At 35.1% G+C, this 10,993-nt stretch overlaps 1 protein-coding gene across 1 annotated transcript in view; it reads right to left on the reverse strand.

Moving 5' to 3' along the window:
- The window catches only part of TBC1D32 (TBC1 domain family member 32), an 85,243-nt gene extending 74,599 nt beyond the window's left edge, over positions 1-10,644 (reverse strand). Inside the window, exons 1-5 of the mRNA XM_086744331.1 lie at positions 10,513-10,644; positions 8,414-8,568; positions 4,734-4,895; positions 1,722-1,899; positions 1,001-1,072 (exon numbers count right to left, since the gene is read on the reverse strand). Coding sequence (XP_086600457.1) covers positions 1,001-1,072; positions 1,722-1,899; positions 4,734-4,895; positions 8,414-8,568; positions 10,513-10,539 — 594 coding nt within the window. The 5' untranslated portion in view covers positions 10,540-10,644. The remainder of the gene's footprint in view (positions 1-1,000; positions 1,073-1,721; positions 1,900-4,733; positions 4,896-8,413; positions 8,569-10,512) is intronic.
- Between the last annotated feature and the right edge of the window lie 349 nt (positions 10,645-10,993).

The following is a 10,993-nucleotide window of genomic DNA, read 5'->3' on the forward strand; positions in this document are numbered from 1 at the left end:
AACCATTTTATATAGGTTTTGAATACTGGATGCAAAGATTATGTTCTACTTTCGGCTTATAATCAATTTTTTTTATCAGGGAATATAGGAAACTATCACCACCAAATACTACAAATGTGCCCAGCAGCTCTCTTAAAAGTCAGTAAGGGAAAGTGGAAACAGTGTTACTAGACACTGTGTTTTACTGCTGAATTTTCATCAGCATTATAATCTATATAATTTCAAATAACTCTTTTTTACTCCATTTGTAGACAATTGTAATCTCTAATTATTTCATATTACTGAAACTATCTGTAGGAAGTTTTAACAATATTTAATAGCATCAGGCTTTTTACCTGGTTTTCTAAGAAAACTTGATCCCAAAGTTTATACCAGTTTCTATCTACTGTGCCTTTTTCAACTGCCAGATAATCCCACACAAATTTTACTGAGACAGCACTCTAAAAATGCTGTTTCTCCAAGCTTCAAAAGTATCAGCAGTTGGTGCTGATTGGTGGCTAGAGGCTCAAATTAGTACTGCCACTGACAGGAAGGCAAACCTAAATTGTATTTCATATATTCCATCGAGCAGCAGCTTGTAGGCAAATCAGCAGGCTTCTCTCTCTTCTGATAGGGGTAACACAAAGGACAACATGGAAGTTACCAAGAAGGGCAACAGGCACGTATACAAGAAAATAAGCCTCAATAACTTTGTTTCTCACATAACAACTTTTTTCCAAAATAAAAATTCCCAACTATAGCATATAAACTCTGAACAAAAAAAAAAAAAAATTAATAAATCTATATATACTAGCTGCAGCACTAGCTTTTGAACCAGATGGTTATGAACAATGAGATACTGCACTGCAGAGCAGTTACTGCACTGAAGCAAAGACCTATGAACCAACAAAGACAAAATTCCACTAAGGTACATACAAACTTTTAAGTACATACAGTCTGTTTTCCAATATGCCACAAACATTCATTTGTATTAACATTTTATTTCTTCTTTTAAACTTACTTCCTTAGGCTGAATAGGGTCAAGTCTTTCTACAAGCAGCTGCAGTTGTTCTTGACTCATGAACGTATAACTCTATAATAAACATTGTAAAATGATCATTAGAATATTTTATTAAACTGAAGAGTAGAAGATCAAAATCATCAGTCTTTATGATATCTAATTTACTTCTAATAATTAGGACTTCAACATTTATACTAATTTAACATTAAAGTCAACATTCTAAATCTTTTCTGCAATTTGCCCAAAGTTAAATTTACAGCAACAAAAATCTCATTACATGTTTTACCTCAGTTTACTTAGAAGTTTCCTGTATCCTCATAAAATCTGCTATAATAATTCATTCAGTAAGTAATATAGCATAGTGCAGCAGTTTGGAATGAACTGCACGTTATTTCACTCCCAAAGTAAAGTCACAAAAATTTACACAATGTACTGTTTTTACCATTATTTTATCTTTTTCTGTGCAGTACTTGCATATATACTTCAGAGCATATGGGCATCATATTCATCTGATCTATCATATGCTGTTTTAAAAGTTACATAGCCAGTATAAGTTTAATACTTCATAGTGAAAGAAAGGTAATTAATTCGTTTTAGGATACAACAAAGACAGAAAGGGTGAATCTTTTTCTAGGACTGCTTCTCAATATCCACTGAGAGAAACTTAACAATTCTGCAGTATCACGCTTATTTCATAACAGAGATAGAAAACACACTGTACTTGGTTGAACGAGGAATCACTGTCAGAACAGTTGTCTGTGTAATAGCCACTCTGATGTTCTTTCTTTGTTTTACTATCCAGCTCCTTATTTCGCATTCGATCTTCTTCAAACTTGTTAATCAAAGATTCAACCACAACCATCATTACATTCTTCAAGGTATGCATCATTTCTCTGTACCTTCAAATTAAAGATGATTTTAATATTAAAGAGCATTAAAATCACTAATTAAAAAAAAAATTATGAATAGCTGAACATGGCATAATGCTACTTAGTCCCAAACTCACTGAATTTACAGAAATGAATGAAAAACAAACACAAATCCAAAATGAGCAACAAAACATGTATGTATCTTAAATGTTTCAGATAACTATATCTTAAAATTGTAATAAAAGTCCTTTTTGCCCTTCTAATGTCATTCAATGAAATACCACTAACATAATCCTGTTCTGAGAAGTTCTTCAGAAAGAACAATGTGAATCCTCCAAAAGGGAGAATCCGTCCCCGAGAAAACAGGCCAGTTCTCACGCTTGTTACTGTTTATGTTGCTTCAAGTTCAAAATCCAATTTTTCTTCTGCTATAAGCCTTGCACAGAACCAACAGAAGAGAACACATCATCTTGAGTACAGGTCATGCACTTTCCTTTCAACAAAACTAGAGTTTTTCTAAGTTACATAAACTAAATAACAATATCCACAAGGAAGCAATTCAAAATAAAAGCTGCTTCAGAAAAACATCCTATTGTAAAATGTTGCTATTTTATTTCAAGTACTTTTTACTTAAGGTTACTATTATGTATTTTATAGTCACCAAAGATATAAATTACCATATTGTGCTTTAATACTCTCCTATCCCTCAAATTAAAAATATAAGACACACATTTAGTTCATTGGAGCTTCTTCTACAAACTTTAACAAGCACAAGAACCATAAGGTCCTGATCCTTGAAACAAAAAGACACAAGCAGCATAATCTGAAAAACAGTCATCCTAACATCTATATTCTAGGTGAAAATAAAAGTCAAGTGTAGTTGATTAAGAATTGCTTTCTAACATAAATAACTGTACTATGGAAATGTGGAATATATCACTAAGGAGTCCAATTATTAACATTTTTCTCCATAAACACCTTTAAGCACACTACCTATCGCAGAAAATGAGTAATTGCAATGAACAAAGTTGGAACCTTGATTGATCCTGAAATTATTTCAAGACCATCACAGTGAGACCAAATAATGCTCGATCAGAGTTTAGAATCCTTGCAGACAGGTGACAAGAAAAGGACCCTACAAAAGCATGGTTCATAAAATATATTTCTGTGTACTTCTAGGTAAGAAACCTTCTTAAAATAAACAGAAAATAAAATCTTCTAGAACAGAAAACACACTATTTTTAATTCCTTTCTTACTGAAGACACATAGTAAATAATAGGCATCACAGTAAGATCCTAGTTTCACTAAAAATAGAGATGGAGATGAAGTTAAGATAAAATAAAAATGAGTTAAAAAATAGTTCAGCAGAAGTAGCGTATAAAATCATTTTAGTGGCTAAAATATAGGAGAGACAAAAACTGTCCTTTTGGTTTCTTCCTCTGCAACACATAAAAATTACCACTGACGCTAAAATAGTGGCGGGTTGGTTGGTTGGTTTTCATTTTTTAATATTCACCATTTCAGGTTCTCACTTTAATTTCATTGTTTTCACACTGTAATGGCTCAACCTCAATAAAGGCCTCATCATGGCTCTCTCTGACAATTAAAAAAAGAGAGAGGCAAGGACCTGACTCACTATGATGACGAAAGTATACCGTTTGTTTTAATTAAAGAAACCATATTCTTAGAACTGCTTTAAGCACTATCACGTAGTTAGATTTTGTACAGGAATTACAGAAACAATGTGATGCATAGATTAAACTTTTGAAGTCTTACATATTTTCCAGAAATAACAACCATATATACTAAAATGCATTTTCTAAGTACTACTGACCATTTCTTTTAAGAATCATGGCAGTTATCTGCCTATGCACATTTGAAATCTAAAGCAAAAAAAAAAATTCAGTAAGAGAGCTACCAGCCTCTGTATTCCAAGGAAAAGTTATTTTAACGTTCATAGGAAGGTGAAGAAAGTTAGTAGGGAAGAGATGACTAAGAAAATAATTTAACTGGTACTCACTGAGGTTTTTCTATATAAGGTTTCTTTACAAAATGTGGTATTCAAAGCCAATTCAAAGCCACAGACACTGTAATATGCCGATAAGTGGTTTTACACACTAACGTGCTGATTTCTGGCCACCTGATAGGCTGAGTCAAAAAACTTTGAATAATTATACACAGTTAGTCCACGTACCAGTTCTACATTATACAGACAGCACTGCAGAAGTATCTTGCCATGTACACTAAAATAGAGAGCAAGATAGCTCAAATTTCAACTTTTAAACCAGTCAATGAAAGAAGATCTGACTGAACATACTACTCTCACAAGACACCTGGCTATATCCCAAGGAAGCAATCCTAAAAAATACACATGTATTCTAATTTTTTTTTAATTTCTTTTTTTTTTTAAAAAAAAAAAACAACATTGTCATGTAGACTCTCTATTTATATGTCATGAAATTATCAATCCATAATACCCAATAAAACAAATTTTTCCTTTAGGCCAACTTCCGTATCACAACAGGATTTAATTTGCATCTAGTGAAATAGCATGAAGTAGTGATGCTTCTCTCAAGTCTTACCCCTGCCCAACTCCAGTCCTAGATACATCAAAAACTTCATGGATTTGCTACCAATCTTTTTATGCAATAGTTCATAATCTTAATTCCAAAATGAGACAAAGCATGACAAATTGCAACGTAGAGTGGGAATATCTGAATTGCTTAGCACTGATTTTTGAAAGCTAAGAATCATTATTGTTACACATTAAGGATTTATTTTTTTTCAGAACAAGTTCTGGAAAGAAGAAAGGAAGACAAAGACCAAGAAGAAACAAAAATGTGAATGACATGCATACACTCACTCTTTTGATTCACGAGTCTTCTTAGTAACATGTTGGACAAGTGTGTCATAGCCAGATACTTCACCCTGATTTTGAGCAGAAGTACATTTTTCTGTTTCTTCTTCAATCACAGATCCCACAGTATTATTTATATATTGTCTAAGGTATTTCACAAACTCATAGCTGCAACAGATATACAAAATTTAAATGCAACAGATTTCCTTGAGCTCACCATCAAACATGTTCAACATTGTATTAACATTAGCTGTCTTCTCTGCCAGCAGACCTGTTACTTTAAGGTAGACTTGCAGAGAAATAAACTTCAACAGTGTAAAAAAACATAATGAAGTTTTATTTTCTTAAGTATGGTCATTATCAGCATATTCCAGGAAGAAACAATAACAAATAGTTTCTAATTTCCCTTTGTGCTTCTCTAAATGTAAAAATCTACTCAGACAAAGGTTAAGTTTTTGTAGATAAAAATCATAGAATATCAAGAAATGTCAAACCTAAAATTCAAAAAGAACCATTGCTTGGAGCATCCTGAATATAGCACTCTTACGGTATATTGATCTGGTACTACGATTTATGCAGTACACATACAAAATTAAAAGAAACACAGAAAACTTAAATTATAAATTCTAACATATAAGCACGTCTAAGGCTTATGAAAGTCTCTGTGTCGTGACTATATGTAGAAGATGTGATTACATGTACATGTTAAATATAAGGAAATTAGTACTTTGTAGTCCTCTTACTAGATATTCACAGCAACTAGTTTAAACAAAAGAATAATCAGAGGGGGATTTCAAACAAAAGACCCTCGCTGGGTCCTCAAACTCTGTATTAGCTATAGAAATTGCTAAAAAGTAGTGCTCAGAATATATAAACTTTTTTTTTTGTTAGTTTTCTGATTTGCATAAAGGACAAGGCAAACAGGAACATACAAAAAAAGTAATCATACATAAAACAGACGTAGATGCATTATTATAGTCTCATTATATCAAATGCAGATGTGCAACTACTTTGTGTTAATTTGGATAAACACAGAGTGAGAAAAAATTGAATAAAAAAGTCAGTTCACCATGTAAGTACAGAGTCCAAAGCTATAACATGCAAATATACATAAAAGCAACTGTTACAATAGGCAGTAGCTATTGTCTTTCTTGGATATTTAAAAAAAAAAAACAAACCAACATTCAAGATACATGAAAAAAAATAAGCACAGAAACTTATGTCTTATATCATGATACATACTTCTTCACTGGACTGCCCACCTCAAGTTCTATCAGGTATAATAGTCATTGGGGTTTTTTATTTAATTTCACACTTATTTCCATCCCTGTATCACTTCCATTCTCAATGACGGCAACAGAAATGCATCTCAAGAAAGATGCAAACATACAAACATGTTTATTCACATTTTCATTTGTCTTCAAGGCTAGCTTTTTACTCCTGCAATAATGAAACTGCACATGACACTCCGCTGAATAAAAGCTTTCATAAAACTTCCTCCCATTTGTTTTACGACAGTAACATTTCCAGGGTATACAGTTTTGTAGTGGCTGCTTCGTGACGAAATACACAGCAATCGCATCATTATTCATGCCACTAAGTTTATGTCTGCTTGATGTCCTAGCCTTGATCTTCTGCATCATTCTTCCACCTTAAAAATGTTTTGTAACAAATAAGTGTTTCAGCAATGATAGAACTACTACTACAGAATCATGTCAGACTGAACTGCTTGGGCTTACAAAGGAAGCATCAGAAAAAAAAAGAAAAAGTGTTATAAAAACTCTAGGACTTTAATTTAAGGAAAAAAATAACAGAAAACATGCTACTTATATAGTTAAAAATCCTGATTTCTACTACTGCACATACATTTTTAACTTGATTCAATTTTTCTTTTTATTAGCTTTCTGAGGATCTTGTGTTTCTGCCTTTTCTACATCAAAGTGGGAACAAAGGATTAAGTAAGGCCTCAAAATCTGATAAAATTACTGAGGCAAAATAACCATGAGGCAGAAACAGTGCTGATCAAAATGCTGAGCTGAATTAGTGTATTGGACAATCCAATAGCACACACTACTAATAAAGGAGCTTGCAGTCTGGATGGATGGGTAAAGGTCAAGGAGAAAGTTTCTTAATGGTCTCACTAATAAATCACCATATGACTTCTCTGACCTTCCATGAAAATCAACCTATACTGCCGTGGGTCATGCACAAGACTAGAATACCTTCAGAAATACTCCGGCGCCCGAGAGTAATGCTCGCATCCCGTATTTAAAGCAACACTTGATTTTTCATTAAACGCAAGTTAAAACTTCTCTCATGAAAGGAAAGTATCTTTAGGATCAGTAATTTTTTAACATACCAGAAAGAGTAATGGATGGCATGGTTTCACTGTTCTAAAGGGGAAAGCTATGTATGCATTGTCTCCACTAGCTGTAGACTTTACCCCCTCACCCTGGGTATTCTCCTAGTAAGTCCTCAGAAGAAATATTGAGAGAAGTTATTTCATAGGTTTTTGGTCATTTGGGGGTTTTTACTGTACATGTCTTCCTTTAAATAAAAATGTTTTTCTTTCAAAAGTACATGTAATTTTTAACTTCGATATGCTTATAACTAACTTTTTAACTCACCCAGTAACCTGGTCCTCAAAATTGGCCAGGCTGACAATGAAAGTGTTATCTGATACAACTTGTAATACAAATTAAAATGGAGATAAAATATATTTTAAAGCATTTAGCATCTTCAGAATATATAAAAGCATGAAAGTTTAAATATCACAGTGAAATTTTAGAGAAACTCTAGTTCTATTTAAGTTACTTACTTTTACCTAACTTCTACCACTGACAAAGCAATGCTAAAAAGTAGGCAAATTTAAGAGAATGTAGATAGTGCCACTTCTAAAAAAAACAGGCAGGGAACCAGCTTTCTCAGAAGTCATCAGATCACAGAATTCTGGTCCTTATTAAAATGTCTTCAAGGTCATTTCAGCTTGATACTCTTTGATACTCTTTTGACTCCCATGTAGTAAAAAAGCAAACACGTTAGTTAGAATATCATGGAAAGGAAAGAGGAGTGTGGGCTCCAGAAATCTAGATTGCTTGTAAGTGAGGTCACAAGGTCAAGTTTGATTTAACAGAAGTGAGATGGGGATACATTTCTGCTTTATTCAAAACATAAATTTAAATAACAACTACCTGATAAGATATACAAAGTTTCAATAATATAAGCCAGATAGAACAATCAAATATGGAAACCAAATAGCCTTCTGAATATTTACCAAAATTATATTGTCTAGCAGGTGTCAAAACACTGCCTGATAGCCTTCAGTGAGGATTCCTTCTAGCTTCTGTTTGTTTGTGCATTTAGGACTTTACATGTACACATGCATCAGAGTGGCTGTTAGGCAGTTCTGTAAGTTTCCCTCTCACAAACAGCTCATCAATTGCTATTACAGTAAAAATAATCTATTACCAAGAGCGAAAAAAAAAAACCCACAGAAAAAAATGGTAAAATTAATTTTCTTTTCTAAATTAGCATCTGCTGAGAGTTGATAAGGGGCAGTAATACCTATACAAAAAAATACATACACATTCAGATAGCAATATAAATTGTAAACATTTCCCAGAAATAATACAGGTCAACACATTCCACCTCCTTCAAAATCCTAAAAGCAGCAAAAATATATTTACTTGTGAAAATTCTCATCCGTTTCCTCCAAATGCAAGATAATCTCTTCTGCACATTCTACTGATGGGGCTCCAGTGATTTTCTCCTTCACACTCTGCAGCAACTGTCTAAGCATAGACTGTAACAGAGCTTCATCTTTACTTGTAAAGTGAGACATCTGTACAAAGCAAATATAAGAATAACATACTTTTTTAGTATCAGGTTTTTTTCTCCCCTCAAGATGCTAAGAAAAGCATAAACCTCTTAAATTGCCACTTTTTTCCTGTTATCAACAACATGAGATTATGCTATCAAAAGACATGACCACAGACAAGAAATATTTGATAGGGCTTATCTTCAGACAAACTGGAAACAAAATAATCAAATCAGTTTTCATAAACCTCCTGTTATCTTAGTACAATATTGTTAAAGGACATATTGCATTAAGAAAATCCTGAATATTCCTGTTTGTTGTTGCTTGTGGACTTGCCCATCAAACAGGCACAAGACTATATCATCATTAAAAAAAAAAAAAAAAAGTGTTTTTTTTTTTTACAGTTGTAATGATCATATCTTGATAAGAAACTGCTACAAGTCTCTCAGCTTCTTCTCATCCACTATTACCACCCAGTTCTGATTTGTGGATCCCTCTACTCAAAGCTGCTGCCATGCCCACGATCAAAGGTGCTGTCAATTTTTGCAAGCAACAGGGGCCACGTTCAATTGTCAGAAATGTTTAATTTCCCTGGGGTAATCAATGGCACTGCCTTGACAGAGCCCTGCCAAGTTAACAACACTACAGCTACTGGGAAAAACTGGGAGCAGCAGCAGTGAGAAACTCGCAGTATCTGCCAATTCTAGAAGACGGTGTCTTATCTGTTTAATTTCCAAGGACTAAAAAAAAAAAAAAAAAACCAAAAAAAAACCAAAGCCCCATTTCTATCTTTATTTACTAATTAACCTAAGTTCAGGGCTTAAACTTCTTTATATGGCAAGGAATGCTTCCAACTCCCAGTGGCAGTTCTACCTTATACATGTCTAGTCTGTGGAAGAATGATTTAGAGACCTTTGACTTTTTTTTTTTTTAGGAAAAAAAAGGTCTATCAAAGACTCTCTAAGCACCTATGAATAAACAATACGCACACTTAGAAAAGAAAATAAATCACTTCTTCAGACTTAAACAGTATTATCTAACAAAAAAAACCAATCAAAGCCATATAGCACTAGCTGGAGGAGTCGTCCTTTGTGAAAGGTAACAGTTCCTTGAGCTAGCAGTTCTCTATGGTAAGTAACACAGGTGCTGAACACTTTACTTTGATCAAGCACAATTCAACATTAACTCAATGATCTGAGTAGTATTAAAATAAATTTCAAAAAATCCTTTGTAATAATCTTAACTCCCTGATTTGCAGCCCTTTGTCTTATAATTACAGTCTCAAGAGACATAATCAAAGTCAATGTACTTTTAGGTCTATATAAACCATTCAAAAGTGGTTTTGACCTTAACATTGATGCATCCTAATCTCCTGCCAAAAAAAAAAAAAAAATCACTTAGTATTTTGGTATAACTAGGCATTTTTTAAAGTTTGGTTGGATATAAGTGCAAAGCCCCACTCCAATTATTCATTGAGACAAATTACGAGAATATTGCAGTTTCACCCTCACTTTGCTTTGAAAAGTCTTATTTGACTTATACAATCACTAGCAGAGACATGTATCCTAAAATTAATTTGTAAAGGTTTGTGGCTTGTTGCGTTGGGTTTTTTTGGTAAGTTTGTGGCTTGTTGGGTTTTTTTTTTCCCCAGCAGGCATATCTCCCACTCAGTTTCCAAGAAAAAATCATGCTATCATTTTCTCCCTAAGAAACCTTACCCCAAGCCCAGTTTGTACAGTCTCCTCAAGTCCAAATTACTCTCCCCAGCACTGTCCTGCAACTGCAAATCCTGCCCCACAAATCCCACGGTATGATTCAGGAAAGGGCCTGTTGTAGCCAGCATTTATCCTTACACGAGCCTTTGCTTGAGCAAGGTTTTGAACCAAAAAAAAAAAAAAAAAGTGGTAATTTTAGCAACAAACAAAGAACAGCAGTTCAAGGAAACACAAGCAGTGTGAGAATTCCTACCCCCTCTCGATTTTTATCGTCAGTCATTTCAACTGCGTGTCAGTTTTGGGCAGTAGCCAGATTTCTCGTGACACCGCACGCACGAAAGCAGCCTGTCTTTTCAAAAGCATCAGGAGAAGAGGCTAAACCTGCCCAGGTCCTACTCCCAAAGCACAGAGGGGCTTTACCAGGACACCACGCTCGCCCCAGGCACCAGTTGAGCACCCCTGCCGCCGCAGCCAGCCGACCCGGCCTACCCCTCCGGGGATCCCCGGGGTGCCGGGCCCCCCCCCTCCCGGCCCGGCGCGGCCCGGCCCGGCCCCAAGGACCCGCACTCCCAGTTCCGCCCAGCCCGAGGCCGCGGGGGGCTTAGGCCTGGCCAGGCCCCGCCAGTCCCGGCGGACTGTGGAGAGCGGCGTCACCGTGCGCGGCCCATCGCCGCCTGCTCTCCCCTCGCCCCGCACGAAGCCCCCCCGAGCCAACCCCTCACCTTGAGGCGGCG

Source organism: Chlamydotis macqueenii, chromosome 3 (assembly GCF_036417535.1).
Source record: "Chlamydotis macqueenii isolate bChlMac1 chromosome 3, bChlMac1.mat, whole genome shotgun sequence".
Lineage (NCBI taxonomy): Eukaryota > Metazoa > Chordata > Aves > Otidiformes > Otididae > Chlamydotis > Chlamydotis macqueenii.